The sequence below is a fragment of the Podospora pseudoanserina genome, chromosome 1, assembly GCF_035222485.1.
Source record: "Podospora pseudoanserina strain CBS 124.78 chromosome 1, whole genome shotgun sequence".
NCBI lineage: Eukaryota > Fungi > Ascomycota > Sordariomycetes > Sordariales > Podosporaceae > Podospora > Podospora pseudoanserina.
This window is the reverse complement of record NC_085920.1, coordinates 6419857-6442121: the sequence shown is the minus strand read 5'-3', so window position 1 is coordinate 6442121 and position 22265 is coordinate 6419857. Positions and strand designations below refer to the sequence as shown.

The window sequence follows — 22265 nt, the reverse complement described above, 5'->3', positions numbered from 1 at the left end:
AAAGTCCTGACCACCCAGCGCACCATCAGACAGACCGAAGAACTCCACCTCAGATACGATAGGCTCGTCTTGCCCATTCTTGTCCAAGCCATTCACCAGCACTTGGTGGTGAATCTCAGGGAATAGCTCTTCCAACCCTGCGGGCGGGAGAGGAGCCTGAGCATTCGAGAAAGGAAGGGGGCTCGGAAAAGGAGGAAACACAGAAGCCTCAATCAGGGCCATGCTTTCATCGAGTGGAAGGAAAGGTCCTGGCCATGATGGCCATCTCTCCTCCCAGTATTCCTCGCGCCCTTCAACCTGACCGAATTGTGATGCCTGGGGATACATGTTGCGCAGCGTGGGCTGTGGATTATCGAAATGTAACTTGGATATTGAATCTACAAAGAGGCCCGGTAGTTTGGGAGGGATAAAACCGCGTGATAGCACAGGGTGGGGTGTGTGTCCCAGATATTTGTGGCCGGAACGTTGAGCCGTACAAACGAGGAAGGTCAAGAGGATATCGACAGTGTGTACGCTGCAGGGAGACTTGTAAACGGGGCGATGGCTCCATGGTCTGCCTGTGTAACTCAGATATCAGTGCATTTTCTCATCAAAATAGGGTGACAAAACCCCTCAGTTTGCCCAGCTGTTGTGACAGGGGAGTATGTAAGCACGGGGGGGAGATCGGTACATACGGTCACATTTACTCCCAGAATGCTTCAACAGGGAATTGTGTGGCTTGGAGTGGCCGACTACCGAATTGGGTAATCGGCCTCCTTCTGGGTGACCGGACGGGCAGCTGCAGGACGAACCAATCACACTTCTACCCCAACACCCCGCTATCCAGCCCACCTCAAAGGCAACCGCGATACAAGAAGGCTCCAGGAGATCCAATTCTAGGCGGCCACGTTCCTGCGCCTCAGTCCCAGATTTCAAACGTTCTCAATCAAGGAATTGGAATTTGACACTCTCTCTTGGCCGTCAAGGTGCGTAAGGCAGAATCCACCCAAGTCTGAGTCCCGCTCTGTACAACCCAGCTCAGCCTCCAGATCATCTCTGACGATTGCAAGGGCCATCCACACCTTTCACCCTGCCTGACCGAGCCTGATAGTATCCGGCATTACCAACCATGGGCGGTGGACCTTATGAATTGTACCGCGAGCGTTATGGTGCCGAGATTCTCGTCATGCGGAAAGCCACCAAGAACGACCTCGACGCCATCACTCGGGTCATCCAGGCTGGTTTTCCCGACGACCCAGGTTGCAACTACAAGTTTCCATACCGCGACAAATACCCGGAGGACTTCTGGAAGTACACGCGCCGACAGTATGAGGAGTACCTAGAGCAGCCAGAAAAGTTCGCCTTCAACGTTGTCACAGTGACCAATGAGGAGGCAGGACTCGATGACCTCCCCATTGCTATTGGTGTCTGGGATATTGCTGTTCACATCAAGGCCAAAGGCGGAGGTAAGATTATTGTACTCTGGTGCCAGCTGGCTGACTGATCTTGTGTAACCTGGAGTAGATCTCTTCATTGACGAACGACGGGATGGTAACCGGGAACACATGAAGGCATACGCAGCCGCTATGGAACGGACATTTGCGAAATGCTTTGAGTCGTATGGGAAAGAGCAACTTCACCTTTGGATGCTCGTAACGCACCCTGACTTTCGCCAGCGTGGTGCTGGAACCAGACTGTGTGACTGGGGTGTTGATGAATCCGTGAGAAGAGGTGGTTGGATTTTGACTGTTATGGCCAGTCCAATGGGCAGGAAGCTTTATGAGGAACTTGGTTACGTTTTGGTCGGCACCGACACGGCACGAGTGGGTGGAGAAGAAGAGCATGTTGTTATTGACGCTTTGGAGAAGCCGTTCTCACAACCCACTATCTAACACAGCAGAAATATCATGCATTTCGTCATTCGTAAGGTTTCCAACTTATGGGTTTCCGAGCCCCCCACGAACACAGAACGGCGCTTCCCGAATGTCAAGCGCGTTCATATACTATACAAAAATGCTCCACCCACGATTTGGTTCTTTGTGTTCAGCTTCGCTATTGGGAAAAGATTAACGGACGGTTCATCTCTTCCAAGTATCGCTCCAGCATGCCATATTCGGCTCTCCTTCTTTCGAACTGCACATGGTGCTCTAGACTAATCCTTCGTCTCGCATTATAGGATGTAGCTGTGGTGCAAAGTTGGGAACTGTCGGGGGGTAGCATGATGGCGTGGACGTATCGTTTGCATAATTTTGACTTGGCCCTCAAGCTGAATTTGTTGCCACCCTGTGCCGTGCCTATCTCGACAGAAGACGGGACTGTGACTTCATGATAGGGTATTACCCAAGCACCCACTCCCAAGAGGTCGTGTTCCATAGTGTTTCCCGCCGATTTCGGTGAGGCCTGTCTCGAACGAGACCTTTGATATAAAGTTAGTGGCTGCTCACTCACTGCCACAGATAGGTAGAGATCATACCTGTCACCATGCACACTGTTGCCTCTGTTTAGCTGACTATGGGCTCCCTCCACAGGACTGCAGGTTGTTGGAAATTTCGGACTTTGCATGGTAGGTATCAAGACACTAGATGCATCTGTTTTGTCTGAAAGGGGACATATGATTCAACCGAGATGCCGGACGGAAGTTTTCTTATAACATTCCGAACGCGCCTCAAAATGTTATCCCCATCTTTGAGCTATCACTGACTCTTCATTTCACAGTCAAAGCTCTACATAACTTCTACACGGTCATCATCCTCCCCCGAATGCCCAAACGGGAAGTCGGTACCTATGAGAAGTCAGTTTTTGGAACTGTTGGCTTTGAAAACCCGCCTGGGCCACACGCAGAATTCATCACTTATAGTGTGATGGGGCTTGCTGGACTCTTGGCTCGCCCGGGGAGCGCCCATCAAGATGATAATCACATGTTGCACGCTTGCCGAATGTCGAAAAGGGGTCGCAGAGTCGAGGCCGAGTGCCCCAAATGGTTTAGTTTGATCCTGCAGGCTGACTGGCATGCCTGCTGTGCAACAATCTGCCACCTGCCAACACATCCGACCACACGGCAACTTTCTCAGCCCCAGATATCTCCAAGCACTCGTCGGGTCAAGAGGCAACACGAAGCTGGGCAGAACGTGAAAAGGTTCGATGGGCTTTGAGGCTTGAATCTGTGAGGGTTATTATTCTTTTCGTTCGATGTAAATCACGCATCCCACTGTCCTCCTTCCACCCTGCTTCCGTAAGCACTCCATTGTGTGTCCTCCCTCCATCCTGCGTCATGGCTGCCACCCACCACAATGCAAGGCCGGAGGGCACTTTCCTCTCAGCAGTTGCCGACCATGCTCAGATCGACGAAACAAACTCGAGCAACCTGAATGAAGAGGACCCGCTTCTCCCCTTATCAAGTCCTCGTGATGAGGCATCGACCGCCTCTGAAAACGGTCTTTTGTGGTTGATGGGCCCCGCGTTACTGGCTGGGTGTGTCCTCCTTGCATCTTCAGACTTTACCACAACCGAACATCCTTAACACGGTCAAGCATCTTTGTGAAAGCTTTTGATATTGCGTTTCTAGCCACGAGCTACTCCCGTCTCGGTGAGCGTCTTCGTACAACAAGCCCTGAACGACTCTTACTGACGAAAAAAACTGAATCTAGCTTCTGACCTTCAACATTTCAAGGATGCATCCTGGGTTATGCTTACGGCGTCGATATGTTCAGCCATCTTTGTGCCAGTGGTACTCATTTGAACCTAGCATTAGATTTTCAGGTCCACGAAGCTGATGTCATCACAGTACTCTTACCTTCTCGCATATCATGGGATCAAACGGATGATGTTCATTGCGTATGGATCATTCGCGTTCGGGCTTACCCTTTGGTATGTGCCTACCTACCTACTGAGGCATATGATTCAGCTGCCGCTGACATGGCATACAGCACCATTAGCACATCATTTTGGCAACTCCTGGGCTCCAGATTTGTCGTGGGCTTTGGCTCATCAGGGATCACTCTGCTCTCCATGATCGTCATCAATGGTTTGTCATTCAACACCTGAACACAGTGAAAGTGCTGACGAAGGGTAGAAATTGTTGGCGTCAAACAGCTCGCAATCTGGGAAAGTTTTGTTACATGCATCGAAATGGGAACTAGCATGGCAGCAGGGCCTCTGGGTGCTTGGATGTACAGGTCATTTGGTTGGCATTCGTGTGTCTCGACTTTCAGGCAACCTTTTGTCGTATGGCACGTGCTAACCAGGCCACCAGCGCCTTTCTCCTAGAGGTCTTATTCGCCCTCACTGGAGTGGTCGTGCTTCATTGGTCATTTAAAAAGATTGCCTGTCACGCACGGTACTCACAGTCCACTTTGCTCAAGCACGGCGATCCCTCTCAGCTGCCATCCCACGCAGATGGAGGAGGTTGGCTGTTGCTCATTTTGGCGGTAACCACACCTCTCGTTGCCTTCACGCTCGGCGACAATATTCTCCGCTGGACAGATCCTCTAGAAGTGGCCCTCCTCATTCTCGGTCCGTTGTTTATGGTGATATTCGTGGTCTACGAGCTCAAGATCGCCTCTTTCCCCGTTATTGACATGACACCAATTTTCACGAAGAAGTATCTGAGTGTCCTGTTTCAAGTGTTTGGAGTTATTTCCATTTTGAATTCGGTGTGATTACTCGCTTCGTACCTTATCCAGTCTGGCTAGCTGCTAACGAGACTTAGATTGTTTTCATCATACCACCTTACATCCAAGTACGCGCCTTCGATGGCCCATCGCTTGAGGATTGGGCCTTGACCTGTGTGTTTCTTGGGTTTCCCATCGGTGCCATTTCTGGCGGGTATCTAATTAAGAACGATATCCTCCCAGTGCAGCGTATAATGCTTGCAAACGCCATGGCATTGGGAGCATGCTGCTCTCTGTTTGCTATGCGATTAATTAGTAAGGTGATGTCTTGTTTTCTTGGACAAATGCCAATGCTGACGAGTCAAAGAACCCGAACTAGCGCAACATGCGCCATTGCTTGTTGTTTTTGGTATCAGTACTGGCTTGTGGCAGAGCTGTCTGCTCTATGCCACTTTGTCGAGCACGGAAAAGAAATGTATTGCCTATCGTGTCCACAGACATACAACCTCACGCGCTAACATATCTATCTTAGGGTGGCCTCAAACACTAGCATTGTACTACCTCATCGAGACTTTTGGAGCGGACTTGGGCATGGCGCTTATGTCTACGATAACTCGGTCGGTCGCAAAGATTGGCATTCGCTCCAGCCTGGGTGATTCCAAGACCACGGAGAGAATTATTCTTGATGCCATGAGAGATTTGAAAAGTGTCAGGAGACTCAACACAGGTGCACGCACGGCAGTTCTGGTGGCTTTTGAAAATGGGATGCATACCGCATTCTGTGAGTACTGTCTCTTGAGTTTGCTGCCACCCTATGATCTCCATACCTAAGAGACCAAAGGAAGTCCTGCTAATACCTAATATGGAAGTTGTGCCTTGTTCACTGGCGGCAATGGTAATCATTCTGGCTGCAGCCATGAACATCAAACATCTGGACAAGAATCCTGAAAGGAGTGACAACGAGGCAATAGCACCAACCAACTAAGAGGGGAAAAGTTTGGGAATGCTCTTAGCCATTGGAGAGGGCTCCAGAGCCAGCCCAGATCCGACCATCGGGCAATGATTCGTCCTTCACACTGAGCTGCCATTTTTCAGTCCTGCCCCCGTCTTCTTGGTTCGGGCCATAGACACGCTCCAGATACCAGCCGAGATGTTGAGGAAGTTCCCACGCCAACTCTGGATCCTGCAGCATTAGCTTGACGAGATGACGCTTTGAGGGCAGTGGGTTGCCCTCTTTGTCCACGTCAAAGGCGCTGCGAGCATGCATCAGACACAAGTTGTTGATGTACGCCATATCTCCAGGTTCCCGAGGCAACGGGAAAGCATGCTTCCACGCCAGTTCTTCCACCTTGGCCATGGCCTCAAGACGCTTCTCACTGGGCGGAGGGAGAGTGGGGTTCGCACCCTGGCTTCGAAAGCCTGTGATGGGCAGCCTTGAGAACTGGAACACCAACTTGTCCCCCGGGGCGTTCGTCAGGAGAGGAGTCCCGTCGGTGTAGTAGTCCTGGGAGCTATTCTCATATCAGCAAATTGCAACAAACTGAAGTATTCAGAGCACAACTTACTGGAAGAAAGCCCAGTTTTGGGCAAGCTCTTGAATCAGATCATGTCGACTTTCTGCCATCTCGTTGTAGATTTGGCAAGCACTGGCAATCATCGTTTCACCACCTGTATCGGATACGCCCAGCGTATGGAGAGCGAGAATATCGCCGACGTCGGTATGGAACGCCTTCATCGGGTTAGCCAATTGCTTCTCACGTTCCGGAGCAGAGGCTCACCAGTCGGCCATTGGTAAATGCAGGTCTCAAATTCTGCTCCTTCGAGCCAGGTCTCATATCCTCACTCAGGACATGGCAAGTGACAAGCTCACGGTGAACATCTTGGAATCCGCGAGTGGGTGCGATGTACGAGGATATGCCGCCAAAGACAAGCACATTCTCCTCGTCGGTGAAACGATCAGGAGAGATACCACGAACAATGGCAAACCCACGACCATTGTAGCAGTCTTGAGATACCTTCCGAAGCCTGTTGCTCAGCCCCTTGGGGAGAGGGAAAGTGTCGCGACTTAAAAGACCAGGCGGCACGTTCAGACCTGATGACCACTTTCTGTCAGCTTCATCAACACAGGTCAAGGGGCCGGGAGGTTCATGGCTCCATTACCTTGAAAATGGCGGAGAGCATTCTCCACCTCAAGCAAGTCGTCTTTGTCGATCTGCACGATGTAACTCTTCTCAAGGTTGGGGTCTAACCACTTGGATCCTGTCCACACCCTCTCACCCTTGTACTGAGAGGGGAACCCAGGTAGAGTTTCCCCTGTCCCTCTCTTGAAAGTCACTGAAGTGGTGGTACTGGGGCACAAGCTCTGTGCATAGTAGTCTATGCGACCGGGAGCTGATGCAGTGATAGCAGCCATCTTCATAAGCCAAGGCGGCCTTCGTCTCTGCCTGTCTGGTTGCGTCGTCTTTCTCTTCAAAATACGTGTCGAAAGAGAGTCATCGCCATCTATTAGTACCTCGATGCCCCCAGCCTGGTGAGGCTCTGTTACCCCAATTGCCGCTATTGACCCCGCTTTCTGATCAAGGTTCACAGTTGGGGTTGCGACAACAGAACGTGGGATGAGTGCAGCAAAGCCTGGGGAGGTGGTGTCCAGCATCTCTTGATTACTGGTGGGAGTGATGCAAATATCAATATGGATCTGCACATTATCGGGCTGCACAGCTTGGTGGAGGAACCAATGATGGATTCTTTTGTAATCGCTGGTTGTACCAATTCTCGGGCAGGCAAGGGATCATCAAATGGGATTCTTGGCCTTCTCGTGAAGGATTTCGGTTTGGGATGGGGAGAAGTGCAGTTTGAGGCCGTCAGAAACCGGATATGGGATGCAGATTCTCGAAGAAGGGGAAGGATGAAGCCATCATATGATGTGTTTGTGTTGCATCCTGGGATCTTTTCCAGATGGGAGCTAGAACGGGGAGGTGCGTGCAATGGAAACTCTGGCAGGAAACGGAAATGCGGAGAGCTGGAGGGGAAGGTGAGAGCGACAAGGAACATGATGGTAGTGGGTTGGAAAAGCAAAGAGGTGGCAGAAGGATGGTCACATTGCATGATTGGAAGTGCGAGGCAGCATTGCTAAGAAGTCATTTCGGTGATGATCCCGCAGCCGTCTGAGCCGTGCGCGCAGTTGGGCTGCACCAGCTTCCATCATCTGTGTCCAGCTGGCAATCTTGGACCCCTATCATCTCCCACACATCAGGAAGCACCTAGGAAGCCAAAGAAAGAAGAAAAGCACAAAGAGAAATCAAGCAGTCACAGAGCGATACCCCCCTGGCTTGCTCCGAGTAGCCCGCTCGACACGCTCATACCGCGCTGCGTTGCCCACATCATCAAACTTGGCATTGCGGTGATACACAGAGATCTCGACAAAAGGAGCTTCCTCTGGGATATCGATATCGCTTCCAGTGTGCTATCATCCATTTTCATCAGCATGTTGACCACAGACGCTTTGCGGGCAAAGTGGGTCCACCCGACAACCCCTGCTCAGGGGCTAGATAGGGGCAATAAAGGGGCCAACGGGTGCGCTAAACAAACGAGACTAACCCCAACAAAGAAACAGAGTAAACAAAGGACGATAAAACTTACAGATCGGATGCTCCAATGCAGGTGTTTTTCTAGGTACTCCCCCACAGTGTCGGACTCCAAGCTGGGCAGCTCATGAATACCGTGAGGCAAGTTGCCGTTGTGGATGGCCGGGTGTCGGGCGATGAGCGCGCCGGTGATGGGGACTTGAGCGCGGGATTTGGTGTCGGTGAGGGCTTTGCGGCGGCAGTTGCCGCAGCCGGGGGCGGCGCGGTTGCGGTGGATGGGGTTGGAGAAGGTGTAAATGAAGCCGACGTGTTGGGGGTGGGTGTGAAGGGGGTCGGAGTAGGAGGGAGGGGAAAGGGGGCGCCGAGGAAGAAGTAGATTGTGTAGGGGATCCCGTTGAGGGCGAAGCGGTTGTAGGTGACGTTGACGATTATGTCTTTGTTGAAGTCGGGTTGGCCGAGGGGGCTGGTTAAGGAGCGAGGGATGGAGGAGATCTCGGTCGGGGCGCCGATTTCGCCTGGGGAGTAGATGGCTTTGATCATGGCTTTGATGTCGGCCACATAGAGGCTCGCGTCGAAGTTGCCGTGAGTGTCTTTGTACTTGTCTAGCCAGGGTTGGAGTTCAGGGTAGGTGTAGCCTAGTTTGTGGATGTCTCTCACGTCGTCCGAGGTGTAGTAGTTGCCTTCGGCATCCTTGTGGAAAGGAGCGAGGGGAGTGGAGGGGGTGTCGAGGTCACCGGTTCTGATGTACCAGTTCCCGTCGTCTTGCAGCTGCTCGTTGCGTGACTCGAACCAGTTTTTGGTGGGATCCAAGAGGGAGATGCCTTGCCAGAGGGCAAATTGGCGATCGACGTTGGCGTGGTGCATCCAGAAGATGGGGTCATAGGCCGCGACGGCGGGCTCGGCCATGTGGCCGACGTATTTGTCAAAGCCGCCGGTCCAGTTGTGGATGTTATTGTGGATATACTCCAGGTTGAGGTAGGCGGCTGGTGAGCCGGGGTCATAGTCGGGGGAGGTGCGGAATTTGGTGGTCGCGAACTGGGTGTAGGAGGCAATGTAGTCGTGGACGTAGAGGCGGTAGACCATCTCAGCGAGGGGAACGTTGTCAATGCCTTTACCGTACCAAGGATGTTCGTTGAGTGTGGAAGTGATGAGAGAGTTGCGGACGGTGCCCTCGGTCCATTGGGTGGAGACGGTGTCGGATTCGGGCTCGTAAGTGGCCCAGCGAGAGGTTGCTTGAGCCTTGGAGAACTAGCGGTTGTTAGTGTGATGAAATCTTTGACTGGGACAAAAGTCATACCGGAATGGTCGTGATGTTGTTGTTGGCGTCAGTGTCCTGGATGTCGCCAATCCCGAAACAACCCATCCTTTCCTCATCAGGCATCGTGAACTTATACATTGGATTATCAATGTAAAACACAGTCACCCCGTCCTTAAGATCGATGACACTGATTCTAGGCTGCTTGGTGATGAGTGGGACATCGTACAGGGTCTCATCCTGCCCCTCTCGCGTCTTCTTCTGGGCCCAATCCCAATAGGGGAGACGCCAAGTGGCAGCAGCGTCCGTCCATTCCTGTTGCTTATCTTCTGGGAGCTGGGGAATTACTTGCTTGACCATGATTTCGTACAAGACTTGCTCGTAGAGAAGCATGTAAGGGCGGTGCCAGGAGGGAAAGAGGAGACTGTCGTGGGTGCAGTAGCCCTCGTTGGCAGTGATGGCGTCTGTGTCTTCATCCCATGGTTGGTATGGCATGCCATGTATGCCGGCGATCTGGAAGAAGGAGAGCTTGTGATCGGGGTCACGCTCTTGGAGGAAGCGGAGGGCCCAGATGAAGAGGTTGTTCTGGATGAGGTGTTCGGGTGTTTGGCCGGGATACCAGGTGTCCACCTCTAGACGGAGGGGGACTGTGGTACCAGTAACGCCGGCTTTGATGCCCGTCACAGGGTAGACAGGAGACATGGCAATCGATGAGTGGAGAAACCAGATTTAGAAGTCTTGATGTTCAGCGAATGTGTTTATCTATTGCAGTCTGTAGGAGAGGGAAGAGCGTCAAAACTCAGCCTCTTATAGCAAAAGCCCCAAGTCTCTACTGCGAGTATTTCTTTCTCCCAAGGTAGTAAGTATCATATCTATGCCCCTGAAATGTTCTCACTGCTTACGCGTCAGAAGTAGGTCTCCTTGCCAGCAGACGCCCTCAGTGATTGTCTCCATCATTCATTACCGTATTCACAACCACTCTACACACCAACATGTAGAGACTAAGCTTCAACGAGAATCCATCGGTGAACTCGACCTAGTTGTCATGCATCCTTCTTTCAGCAGCGCCACAATCCACTCCTACACAAAGTTCTGACCACCTACTGGACACAAAGTTCTGACAACGGGACAGCCGCTGTCCAGCCCGTCGGTTATGCACCATGATGAGGGGTCAAAAGGGATGTAGACACGGGCCGAGAAACAAGCCACCAATCCCGTGCTTCAGGACATTTATTCCGGCTCGTCAAATATGCGGTGTTACTTCCAAGAACATGACGGTCATGAAAAACGGCATCATTTCATGATGCTCGCAATTGTGGCCAGCTGAGACAAAATTGTCAACTCCAATGCCATGTCTGCCGGGTGGTGATCTTGTCCCTGTTTCCTAGTGCATGCATTTATTCACAACCTTTACAAGCGAGAATCTTTCCCTTTTAGGGATTTTCAGCTGGGTTCGGTGAATCTGAAGGAATTTGGCGACGTTTTCAGCTTCATTTCTGAGGGCTGATCCTATCTCAGAGGGCAATACTGCGACCTTGTGACTGAATGCCAAGGCTTGAGCGAGAGGCCCGAAGACTGCTCAGATGTAGTGAGGCGATGCTATTTGACGGAAGGAAAATTGCGGGATGTGTTGAGGGGAATCTGCAGGTTGCCCAAAGCCCAATGGGAAGTCTCCTCTTGCATGTACCCATTGTTTTGATATCTTCACTGAAGAACGGGGACACTAAAAGGATGACAGACGTAGAAATCGATGAAGCACACAGCCATACTAGGTACTGAGGGCAGTGAGCTCCTCGCCGTGGGTCAAAAAGTATACAAAGACTCACAATCCAGCAAGAACTGTCAGCTGAAATAACAGCATCAATCACAAGTCAAGAATCTTTCCATACCATCCAATCCCCAATCATCAAGATGTCCTTCAACTTCCTCCCAAACACTGCTCTCGCAGCCTGCGTCAACGATGCAGGCGAGATCTTCACTTACGCCCAAACCTACAACGGCGAGCTTGTTGAAATCAAGGGAAAGCTCGCTGGCAATCCCGCAACCTACGAAGTCACTGGCGACCAAACAGGCATAGGCCTCACCAAAGAGTCCGGCAGCGCTCCCGCCAAGCGCTTCACTCCCCTCGCTGCCATCAACTCCAAATCCATTTACTACAACGCCAAACGCCTCGTCTTCTTCGTCGACAAGCAAAACTACCTCCGCGACATATACTTCAACGGAACCAAATGGGCTGAAGGCGAGCTTTACGACCAGAGATGGCAGTGCGCCCCTTACTCCAAGCTCGCCGCTGTCCGCCTTGTCAGCCACGGAGGCTACGACTTCGTCTGCTTGTACTACCAGGACACATCGGACACAGGCAACATCGTCCTAGTCAACCACAGCCCTACCTACAAATGGCAGACTGGCAACCCGCCCCTGGATGACCCCCCTCTCGTCGGCACAGCCCTCACTGCCGTGCCCCCTCAGCCAGGAATCGAAGTCATCCGCTACAACAACCCCACCGACACAGACGACCCGGTCGTCTTCTTCCAGTATGACAAACTCGAACTTGGTTCCTCCCAAGATCAAGGACCCAACGGTCAGTCCCCACTTTTACCCCCGACTCTGTTAGCTTCTGTACATACCCTATTTCTTCTAACATCCTGCTCACAGACTACGCAACCTACTCCATCAACGATAAAACCATCACCCTCTCCGCTCACTCAGCCATTACCGCCGTCGATGACAAATCCAACTTCTGGGCTTTCTACACGACCGACCTCCAAAACCAGATCTTCCGGCTCAAAGTCGATGCATCTGGCGCCGTGACCCAGCCGCAGCCGGTTGTGCTGGCCAACAACCCCATCCCGGGGTCTTCTCTTGCCTCCATCATTGTCAAGGGCAGTCCTGATGTTATCGTTTTGTTTTACCTCCTGCATTACGAGCCGGTCAAGGAGACCACCCAGGAGATCAACGTCTTCGCTGCGACTTTGACTGCCAAGAGTGGAGGTGTTGATGCATGGGACGTCGATGGTGGTGTCTGCTTGACCGCAGGGAACAGTTGACTATCCGACTCTGGATCTGACGGTGGTGATGATGGGAATCCTGGTGGGGATGATGATGGCGGTGATGATGATGGGGACAATGGTGGCTTCCCTGGTTGGCCTGGGAATGGAGGTGATGACGATGGGGGTGATGACTGGCTTGGAGATGACGACGGCATTCCCACTCACTGGGATGAGGGGAAGGATAGTAGGGGCGGTAGCGGACCTTTTGGACATACGAAGAATGGACGCGGGGGGATTGGGCGGATTTGATTTTGTGGATTTGCATTTGCTCTTATGATGGAATGACTCTGGCTTGCGATTAAATAGTCTGAAGATGTGCAAGTTTAGTACCTAGCATGAATCGTTTTACCCGCGTGCTATGCTTCTATTTGTGCTCTAAGCACCCCCAAAAACCAGTAGACTCTGAATGCTGACGCTGCCAAAACCTTCATTGTACAACAACTCTCTGCCCTTGTGAAACGGAAGCTCGGCCACAACCATCACAGAAATATTCTTCATCTCCACCCCAGCTTTGATCAATAATTTGAGTACCGCACAAAGTGTCTTTCCAGTAGCGAGCACATCGTCCACCACTACCACCTTTCCGCCCTTGGGGATGACACCGACCTCCATTTCAATCATGACCTCATTAGGCTCCTTATTTCCAGCTATACCTGAGATATGCGATACGTCCTTGGCCATGGAAACAACTGGCGGTGGCAGCTTGCCCCTCTCACGCACCAGAGCGAGCGGGACGTCCACTTTCAACGCCAGTGCAGAAGCAAAGATGAAACCACCAGTCTCAACACATACAATCGACGAGATTTGCGACCAACCACCAGTGAAATGTGTCTGTAGAAGAGATGTGCAGAGCGATAATCCACCACGGGTCTGGGAGACTCCAAGGATATGACGAAAGTTGATGTCAGTCTTTGGAAAGTCAGTGATCTGGCGGACTATGTCTCTCAGACGTTGGAGGGATGGAAGCATGAGGGGCAGCAAGTGCCTACTAAAAGCGGCTATCGCAGCAGACTTCCCTTCTGCATTGTTAGAGATCGTGATGCTGGGCGTGTGCTTCTCAACTCTCTCATCAGTGTCACCGCTCGTCTCCAATCCCCGGCGAACCCGTCGAATCTTCTCACTGGCCTCGATTCTGACCTCCAAAAGCTTGCTACCAGGCACCAAGTGGGAGAATGCCACTACAGGCGTCTTGTCTCTCATGCCCGTGATGAACAATACATCGGAATCTGCACCATGCACCACCTCAAGGAAATGTTCCCGTGGGAGTTGAGGCCGTTCGTTAACTTGGTTTTGGAAGAACGTCGTCAATGCCGTTCGGTGCTGCTCCTTGTAGTCACGATCTTCAAGGAGGCGGTTCAAGTCAGCACCACTGGCTGTGGCATATGCGCGTTTAGTCGCTTCGCTTATGCTTGAGACACTCGACGTGATGCTGTTCTTGGTGAAGAGAGAGACCCAGACTCCAGCACAAAAGTCCTTACCAGCGCCGCTTTCACCGGTGACGAGGACGATGAGTTTTGGATCTTTAGGCGGTGCCGGGAGTGGGTAGGAATAGGCTAATACGTTGTTGGGGTCCCATCGCTGTTTGAGACGAGCAAGTCGCTGAAGGTTTGGCCCAAAGGCTTTGGCTGCCAGAGCTGCATCACGGGGGTCTGGCCCAAGATCGGTACTATAGGCGCCAGTACTGAGAGGCAGCAATCTCTCAGCAATTTCATACACCCAGCACACAGCAGCTGTAGCCTGCTTACTCCCATCTTGATCACGAGGCCAAACACCAGTGATCACACATGCAAAATCCCAATCTCTGCACCCAAACGCGGTGGCGTCTGCTGGCACGTCGTTGATGGCACCACCACCTTGGAGGAGATGAAGATAGCATAGTGGCGTAGGCCGGCTTTCAATGGCCTTCAACAAGATGGTGGTGATAGTATCCTCTCCAATATTCTTCAAGAACAAACATCGCTTGAAAGAGGACGTCTTGCCACCCCCATGACCACCGTGCATCTCCGACATGTACATCTCAGTATCGAACACACCCATGCTGTCCACAGTCTGAATGCCTCTCTCCGGTCCGAAAATCGTGTAAGCCCTCGTCAAAGCGATCAATGGGACGCAACTAGTGGCAGTGGAGGTCTCGAACATTGTTACGCCAAGATGCAACCGGTCTTGATTCCAAAAAAGATAGGCGTCCGCTGAGCAGCTCCTAGGCAGGGTTCTGGCAAAGAGGTTGTCAAACTCCCTCAGCTTGGCCCTGGCTGAAACCAAGTCGTTGAATGAAAGGACCCAGCTCCGCACAGTATATGTTGGAGCTGGACAGGCCTTGAAAGTGACACTGGCGACAATGCCAAAGTTGGTCCCAGCACCTTTGATAGCCCATAGCAAATCTTTGCCATCCACCTGCACTGCATGGGTAGGTCGATGCTGATCGGGAACATGACCAACGCTGAGAACCTTCCCGGAATCGACACTGACCACTACCGCACCGACAATTGCATCACACGCCAGTCCATAGAGCCGAGACAGATGGCCGATACCGCCTTGTAGCCAAAGCCCTGCCCCCACGCTGGGTCGCGCCCCAAGAGGTACCGTGAGACCGTCTGCAACACATCTCCGGATGATATCTCCAGTGCTGCAACCCGACTCAGCGACGATCAGGGAACTTGACATGGTATTCCCAGCTGTGACCACATACACATTCTTCAGGATCCCCATATCAATCGCCGTGATGCCATACCAGAGACAATGACCGCTATGACCGCCACCCAAAACAGTCAAACCCGTCCTCTTCTTGAGTGCCCAATTCACGCATTGTTGAATAGATTCGATATTCTTAGGCTGTTTAATTCCCCTGGGATGGCGTCGGCCAGCCTGTCTGTTCTTCACTGCCCTCATCTCCTGCACTAGCGTCAAGTACCCGCTATAGCCCAGATCTCGAGTGAAGACGGTCATGATTTCAGGTGTGCTGAAAGATATCCTTCCTGAGTGTACAGTGTCGCGAAGTCCCAGCCCACGACAAACTTCTCGCCAGGAAGCTCGAAGGGAATCATCATGTGAAGCTGACGCAGCGATGAATTGTGCAAAAGAGTCGAGATCATCGTCGGTGTCTGGCACGCTTACCACACCTGTGGGGAAGGTCAAGGTTCGATCAGCGGCCATATTTTCGATTTGAAGGCTGTCACGATGAAACACCACAACCATCCCACCTCCCGGCCGGTCAGGAAGCATGTTCACGGCTTTGTTGATGAACTCATGTTTCCGCTTCATGCCGTACATGCTGTGGCAGAAGAGGATGACATCGAATCTTTGCTCCTGGGAACCGGGAGTCTTGTACACATCGACACGCGAAGTGAAAGCAGAACGGTCGACGCTGGCGGCGTGTTCCAGATTTGGGAAGGGTTTGAATCGAAGCCATTCTTCCAATCTAGAAGCAAACAGCTTATTCGGCTCAAAAGCATCGTATTTTGTGATCTTTTGTCTTTGGTCGTCGGGCAAGTGTCCAAGCACGCTCTTTGGGCCAGGTCCAATTTCCAGCACAGATATGCGAAGGCGGGATTGGAAGAGCGGACTCAAAAGCTGCGATAGCTGAGGTATGATGAAGTCCTGATAAGTCTTCCATGCCGGATCCTTCAAGAAAAAGTCAAAACCGGCACTGTATTGCTCGTCGGACAATGACTGCTTTGCCGTGGTGGTCACCGCTGCCTTCTTCACGAGGGCCTTTTTGAGGGTATCGAGAGTTGCCATGTTGAGCTCCAGTCTCCTAAGTGAAAGAGGTGTTTGAAACCGGCGAAGGGCTCTGGAGCAGAGGAGATGAGTGGAGAGTTAGAATGGAGGAAGTGATCGCAGTGTTGGTGAAAAACACATATTGGAAGATACAAACGCCCGACTACCTTCCTATTGGGCCTCCAAGCATTCTGCAGTAGGCCTCACCCCCACATGCGCAAGCTGGAGAGATTTGTCTGCTTGTGCAGATAGATAGCCAATGGAGGAAATGCCTTGAAGAAGCTGTCATTAGCCGTCTCGCCGCATTTATGATTGTGAAAGGAAGCAAATGTGCTAAGGTGAAGATGTCAGGGGGTGTGTTTCGGGTGGATAACAAGGTCGCTGAACAGGGAGGTCTGCAAATGGGCCTTTTTATCATGAACATCCCGCCAAGAAACTCAATGATCTGCGATCTATAATATCAATAATTAGCATTTACTCCAACGGAGCTATCACAAGTGTTAAACTCATTGGGGTGCGAACTGACACTGGGATAAATGACAAAAGCCTACCACGGACCCTTCCTCCGGTCTCATATGCGGAGAGCAGCGCACTGTTGTGCAACTGCATGATTCCCAGCTGGAAGCTGGCAGTGTTTCCAATGGTCCGATGACCAACCAGTTGGCACTGGCAGCATCGTACACAGAGCGAGTCAGTAACCAGAGGATTAAAGGCCAACAATGTCTGCCTTCTCTTTCGAGGGAAGCTTAACCTAAGGTAGGCAGGGACTGACAGAAATGCCCAGTCAAATGGATATGGCAAGAGCTTTGAGCCTCAACGTCTTGTCCGATGCGATTGGGGTACTATCCTTTACGGAGCAATCATTGCGGCCCTAATGCCTCAAAATTGCTTCGCCTCGACATTTGAGGCGAGGGTAGCACACCAATGACTGATGAGGCCAGTACTTCGCACTATCCAGCTTCAAAGCAGACTAAAACTGAGTGTCTAATCCCCCGGGCAGAATCTCGACCGGCGATGTGGACAGCTTTACCTTTCATGATAGGGGGTACTGTGCCAACGGTAACATTAGGGTCAGAGGTGTATGGAAAAATCACTGACTGTGATACTGCGATTTGCACCAGCTCGGGTGGAACCCCAAGGTGCATTGACTAGTGGGGGTTGTGAAGCTTGGGGTAATGACTATGTGTACTGCGACGGAGTGGAAGTCAACGAGATTGGTTTTGAGCATATGAGAAGTATGAGAATGGAATGTAGATAATCAGGCTCGGTTCAATCTTACGTTCATTTGCTTTCTCTTGGATTTACTACATACAGTTTTATCACTCGCGTAGTTTTATACCATTTTAATAGGTATTCTTCTACGCACGGCTTGATTTTCACAAGGTATCACCCATCAAGCAATGACCTACTGTCATTGATATCTCTTCGCCAAAGCCATTATCCTCTCGCTTTTGCCGACCAATTATCCCATTGGATCCCAGTCGAAATGTCTTGCTTCTTTCTCAAAAAGGCCCTACGCCACTAAATTCGCGTTTAGGCTCTACTTTCGCCAGCACTTTATTTCAACCAGTCAGCATTGATGACACATATTGTGTAAGTAGATTAGGGCTCTAAATAATCACGTACTTCTTCTCATTGGCAGACTTTCCCCTAGTTTTAGGGTTGAAAATGATGTCAGAAAGGGCACGAGGTGTGCGACTTGAAGCAGCGTTAAAGCTGCCAGAGCTGGCAACGCCACTCTTGAAGATGACTTCAATGGTCTTCTGGGCGGATTCGCTTGCAAAATTGTTCGAAGAAGACATCGCAGTCATGTTGAGGGAATGGCTGTGGATTTTGACGGTTTCACAGAGTGGTTGAGTTGATGGTTGACTGAGGTGAAAAGAATCTCTAGAAGCGGGAGTGATAGTGTGCGAAAAAGATGAGGAAGGATTGACTCTCCAGAAGATTTTATATTACAAATTTCCTAGTACCAGTTAAATTCCCTGGTACCTTGTTCACTCTCGCTCAAACCTTCTAGCTGTTCACTCGCGCTTGAATTTCCTGCTTGCTCACTCGAACTCGACCCGGGCGGGTCCTATTTGCGTTCGCCCACCTAGGCGAATAGTACAAGTGAATTATATGTTGGTATAAAAGTGTTGATTGATATTAACTACGGAAAGGCAAACCGAGAAATCCTGCAGACCCAAATAAACCAGCCCAGGTTGGCCTAAGCTCTTTGTGGAGCCAAGATGTCAAGATGAATCCCGCGCCTTGGTGGACCGACGTCACTCACCTGAGGATGCTAGACCGGGACTTGGTCGCTGCATTCATGTCTCGCCCGGCATCATACGTATTCCCCTTCAAGTTGTGCGTTGATGAACCGGGCTCAGTGATACAACTTAACCGACAGAAACCTTACATGGGGATTGCAAGGCGGCATGGAGGTGATAAGCCCATCATGGGCTAGGTATTATCGGACGACTACAGCGTTGGGTCCTCCAGTTGAGGTTGACTCAGAAGCCCCTGCGGCGGAGGAGGGAGAGTGTTGTGTAATTCTCTGATATTAGGTATGACTCTATTATTCCACCATCGTCTCGTTTATCTTACAAACACTAACATTCTCTAGAGAGCAGCCATCCCACCAGCCACCGCCACCGCCATCGCCGCAGCGGCAGCCACAACGAATCCCGTCTCCCTAGCACCGCCGGCCGTAGAGGTGCTAGTCGTCTGGGCATTTCCTCCCTCCTCCACATTCTCATTCTCATTTCCCCCCTCATCCTCATCCTCGGGGTTCGGGCCAGTCGTCACCGTCGGCACAGGGCTCAACGTCGTGGTCCTCGCCGGACCCGTCGTCGTCGTCGGGCTGGAGCCACCCTCCGTAGTCCCATCAAGGACATTCGAGTACGCCGCGTACGCCGTCTTGCACGAATTTTCGTCGGTAATAGCCAGCAGCGCGATGGCCGCACCAATCGTGGCGGGACACTTGGATTTCAAGCTAGAAGCCGGCTCGGCCATGGAGCTCGCGTAGTCGTTTGCCTCGGACATGTAGCTGGACCAGGCGGACGCGACGGAGGCGGGGGGCTTGAGGCCACCGTCGCCGTACATGGCGGAGCACAGGCTGTTGACGTCCTCGGAGTCGACGATGCGGAGGATGTCCTCGGAGTTGAGCCATTGGATGACGGGGGAGTCGTTGGAGGGGTTGGGGGCGCGGGCTATCATGGATTCATACTGGGCTTGGCATTCGAGGGTGAGGGAGGAGTCGGATTGTTGTTGGCGCTGGTAGATGGGCGCAGGAGTGATGGCCGGGGCCGGGGTGCTGAGGGCGACGCCGGCGAGGGCGGAGATGAGGAGGCTTTTGGTGAACATTTTGATTTTGGTCTTTTGTTGTTTTTGATAATATGCGTTGGGCAACTGTAGTTGAATTTGGGGGAATGTTTGTGGGTGGGAAATAAAAGAATGAAATACACCAAAAAGATCGACAAGAAGGAATGACAGATGATGATGCGAGGAGTGGTAGTGGCAATGCAAGAACAGGGCGGTGCAGGTCGTTCGTTTTATGTATCAAAAATATGGGAAATTAACAACGTCGAACCAACTGCCTGGAACCCGTTAATTTAGCAGGGGATTTGGGCGTATTATCCCTATCTTTACGAGGAGACAACAGGGGTTGGGAGAGTGCGCCTTACCAGATCGGCGTAGTGGGCCGCGCTCTCGCATTCTAGACTCGGAATGAGATGCCAAGAGTTGAGGATGATGAACTGACGGCTTGGGGGCGGGTTTGGTAATGGGAACGGGAGCCAATGGGATGTTGGAGAAGTTGAAGTCGAGAAGAAGGGGCGAGGAATGTTGTTAGGATTATTGAGTTTCTTGAATCGTCTATCTTTTGATGCTATTTAAGCTCGAATAGGTCTTCAATGTTTGTTACTGTTCTATTTGAGATGGTACTTTGGTTCAGTTGGGATTTTGAGGAGATGCTAGGAATTGACCGTTCAACGTAGTTATGCAGCCGCGTCCTAGGTAGACCAAAAGAATACGGGCTTTTAAATGTTTTCTTTTATTTAACGTCGACAAACTTGGTATTAGCTTATGTTTTAAGATATTTGACCGGCTCTCATCGTTCTGCCAGGTAGCGTAGGTTTTGAGTTGCATCATTGTGAATCTCATCATACGCGTGCGTGATGGTGAGGAAAAGAGCATAAAACAATTGTTGATTATCGGCGTTGTGATGTAAATAAAGAAATGTGACCATGGTAGTGGTTTAAGTGGTGGTTCGTTGGCTGGCAAAAAGTACAACTAGCGAGCTGCGCGCCGCTGTTTTTGTGAGGTAAGCCCTGTAATATAGCGCTGAATGCCCGGTAAGCCAAATACTGGGCTGTTGGAATTTTTGGATGGGGGAAGAGGGCCATGAAGATGTTGTGTATCGATCAAAGTTGAAATGGATACTTTGTAATCGTGAGGTTCATGGGGTTTGAGCGAATCAAGTGTTTAGAAGTTTACCTTTAATGAAGTCACTGAATTGAATTGTCCACCTTTGTGCTCCTCCGCTTTGGGTGTTAACCTGAGGAGAGAAAGAGATAGTGACCTCATGATAAATTCTATAAATGCCGGGAAAGCTCACCCCTCCTGGATTTATCCGAGACACATAAACCCCCTTCTCCCCTTTTAAAAAAGAACGCGAACGACTCCCCGTTGTCATTGCAAACTCTCGATTGGCATTAGCAAAAGATGCGCAGCCACTGTCACTCTCGGACTCGCGCTACCATCCAGACAGCACTCGCTCGACGTTTCGTCCCTCCCAGCGCTCCACACGGGTCTCGTTCTCGTTTTGGTGTCTCATCACATCACCACCCCGGCAATCGTCCTCTCCTTATCAATCACCCCCAGGTCTTCCCAGCCGAAGTGGCAGTCTTCCTCGCAGGACGTGCACCATCGCCAGCAGCAGGAGCAACAAATCCTGCCTTCTTCCCTCCGAGTCGGCATTTCACCACAAAAACATCACCTGTAAGCACCGCAATGCCTTCTTCCCCAGGAGAAGGACAGGAGGAGCGGCAGCAGGCCATCTCCGGAGAGGAGTGGGAGGACGCCTCCCCCGCCCAACAGATCAAGTGGCTCCTCGGTCCTGAGGGGTCCAAATGGGGATGGGTGGTTTACCGAACCTGCTACAAGCCCGAGCTAGACGCCCCGTGGGAGATGCTGCAGCGGATCATCGTTGCGAATTGCAAGGACGAGGTTGGCGATGACCCGGAGGTGCTTGACAAGATGGATTGGCGGTTTGTTTCCGACCCCACGACCCTCGACGGTGCGGATCGAGATCAACTGAGGGGGAAGTTCAAAACCTTCGTAGAGGGAGAAGACCCAGGGGTGGTGGTGGCAAAAGACGGCGGGTTGGGTACGAAAGGGTCGAGGTATGAGGTCTTTTTGGAGGCTGATGAACAGGCGCTGTTGAGTTGCTTGGGGATGGATTCAGGTAAGGGGGGTGATTATGGAGCGTATGTGAACGTTGTGAGAGGGTGGGTGGACAGTCGCATGATGCCTCCGGAGGATGCTAGCGCAGAGGAGAGAGAAGAGTGGGATTTGGACGATTGGATGAGAATCAGTGTGGGCATGGTTGGGCCGGCGAGTTGGGTGGAGATGGACAATCCCGACAATTGGTATATATATTGGACGAAGCCAGAGTGTGGGAGGGTGTGGGCATCTTGATGTTGTTCGGGGGGGTTGGGCAGTTTCTGGGGAAAGTGGTCTATGTGTTATGCGGTGGTGGATGTAGATAACTCCTGTTATTTTCCGAATTGAGATCCACTACACTGCGTAGGTGCTCTAATACCCTTTAGAGGGAATCATATCTGAGCATACCTTTCAGGCCAAGGCAGGCTGAATCACATCTTTACATGCATCCTAACCCTCTTTTCAAACCCCGACACAGACACTGTACCCCAACCATAGATTCTCACAGTTAGACCCAATGCTAGGATTCCAGCGAAGAAACGTTGCAAAATCCGGCACGCCATATCTCTGCTGGATAGCAGCGCAGTCATCCCCAGAAACGACCGTGTGCCACCTCTTACACGCCGGATTAGCCCCGTCCTGCGTT

The 22265-nt window shown here is 51.5% G+C and overlaps 10 protein-coding genes across 10 annotated transcripts; 4 read left to right on the top strand and 6 right to left on the bottom strand.

Annotated features, from left to right (window-relative positions):
- Positions 1 to 488: 488 nt before the first annotated feature.
- On the bottom strand, positions 489 to 891 carry QC764_0021580 (uncharacterized protein; the record flags this gene model as incomplete). Its single annotated transcript, XM_062940067.1, has 2 exons — positions 489 to 514; positions 675 to 891. Coding segments are annotated over 2 exons (243 nt in total), but the record flags the coding sequence as incomplete, so codon positions are not given.
- QC764_118050 (uncharacterized protein) lies at positions 696 to 1899 on the top strand. Its single transcript, XM_062943077.1, has 2 exons — positions 696 to 1445; positions 1504 to 1899. Exons 1-2 carry the CDS (start codon positions 1109 to 1111, stop codon positions 1869 to 1871), a joined length of 705 nt encoding a protein of 234 aa, XP_062806138.1. The 5' UTR covers positions 696 to 1108; the 3' UTR covers positions 1872 to 1899.
- A 97-nt stretch (positions 1900 to 1996) lies between these two features.
- On the bottom strand, positions 1997 to 3003 carry QC764_118047 (uncharacterized protein). The gene is made up of 2 exons (XM_062943076.1): positions 2453 to 3003; positions 1997 to 2395 (listed from the first exon to the last, which is right to left on the bottom strand). Exons 1-2 carry the CDS (start codon positions 2539 to 2541, stop codon positions 2032 to 2034), a joined length of 453 nt encoding a protein of 150 aa, XP_062806137.1. The 5' UTR covers positions 2542 to 3003; the 3' UTR covers positions 1997 to 2031.
- Positions 3004 to 3250: 247 nt separating this feature from the next.
- QC764_118045 (uncharacterized protein) lies at positions 3251 to 5574 on the top strand (the record flags this gene model as incomplete). The annotated part of the gene is made up of 11 exons (XM_062943075.1): positions 3251 to 3450; positions 3510 to 3565; positions 3627 to 3706; positions 3764 to 3846; positions 3906 to 4003; positions 4052 to 4172; positions 4232 to 4631; positions 4688 to 4904; positions 4957 to 5064; positions 5122 to 5370; positions 5459 to 5574. The coding sequence occupies 11 exons, from the start codon at positions 3251 to 3253 to the stop codon at positions 5572 to 5574; spliced, it is 1728 nt and encodes a 575-aa protein (XP_062806136.1).
- On the bottom strand, positions 5051 to 7242 carry QC764_118040 (uncharacterized protein; the record flags this gene model as incomplete). The annotated part of the gene is made up of 4 exons (XM_062943074.1): positions 5051 to 6100; positions 6155 to 6318; positions 6368 to 6681; positions 6750 to 7242. The coding sequence occupies 4 exons, from the start codon at positions 7240 to 7242 to the stop codon at positions 5599 to 5601; spliced, it is 1473 nt and encodes a 490-aa protein (XP_062806135.1). The 3' UTR covers positions 5051 to 5598.
- A 645-nt stretch (positions 7243 to 7887) lies between these two features.
- On the bottom strand, positions 7888 to 10130 carry QC764_118030 (uncharacterized protein; the record flags this gene model as incomplete). The annotated part of the gene is made up of 3 exons (XM_062943073.1): positions 7888 to 8052; positions 8309 to 9421; positions 9471 to 10130. 3 exons carry the CDS (start codon positions 10128 to 10130, stop codon positions 7888 to 7890), a joined length of 1938 nt encoding a protein of 645 aa, XP_062806134.1.
- Positions 10131 to 10709: 579 nt separating this feature from the next.
- On the top strand, positions 10710 to 12831 carry QC764_118020 (uncharacterized protein). The gene is made up of 2 exons (XM_062943072.1): positions 10710 to 12009; positions 12084 to 12831. The coding sequence occupies exons 1-2, from the start codon at positions 11340 to 11342 to the stop codon at positions 12473 to 12475; spliced, it is 1062 nt and encodes a 353-aa protein (XP_062806133.1). The 5' UTR covers positions 10710 to 11339; the 3' UTR covers positions 12476 to 12831.
- Positions 12832 to 12853: 22 nt separating this feature from the next.
- On the bottom strand, positions 12854 to 16216 carry QC764_118010 (uncharacterized protein; the record flags this gene model as incomplete). The annotated part of the gene is made up of 1 exon (XM_062943071.1): positions 12854 to 16216. The coding sequence occupies one exon, from the start codon at positions 16214 to 16216 to the stop codon at positions 12854 to 12856; it is 3363 nt and encodes a 1120-aa protein (XP_062806132.1).
- A 2580-nt stretch (positions 16217 to 18796) lies between these two features.
- QC764_118000 (uncharacterized protein) lies at positions 18797 to 19540 on the bottom strand (the record flags this gene model as incomplete). The annotated part of the gene is made up of 1 exon (XM_062943070.1): positions 18797 to 19540. The coding sequence occupies one exon, from the start codon at positions 19538 to 19540 to the stop codon at positions 18797 to 18799; it is 744 nt and encodes a 247-aa protein (XP_062806131.1).
- Positions 19541 to 20899: 1359 nt separating this feature from the next.
- QC764_117995 (uncharacterized protein) lies at positions 20900 to 21874 on the top strand (the record flags this gene model as incomplete). Its single annotated transcript, XM_062943069.1, has 1 exon — positions 20900 to 21874. One exon carries the CDS (start codon positions 20900 to 20902, stop codon positions 21872 to 21874), a length of 975 nt encoding a protein of 324 aa, XP_062806130.1.
- Positions 21875 to 22265: the final 391 nt, after the last annotated feature.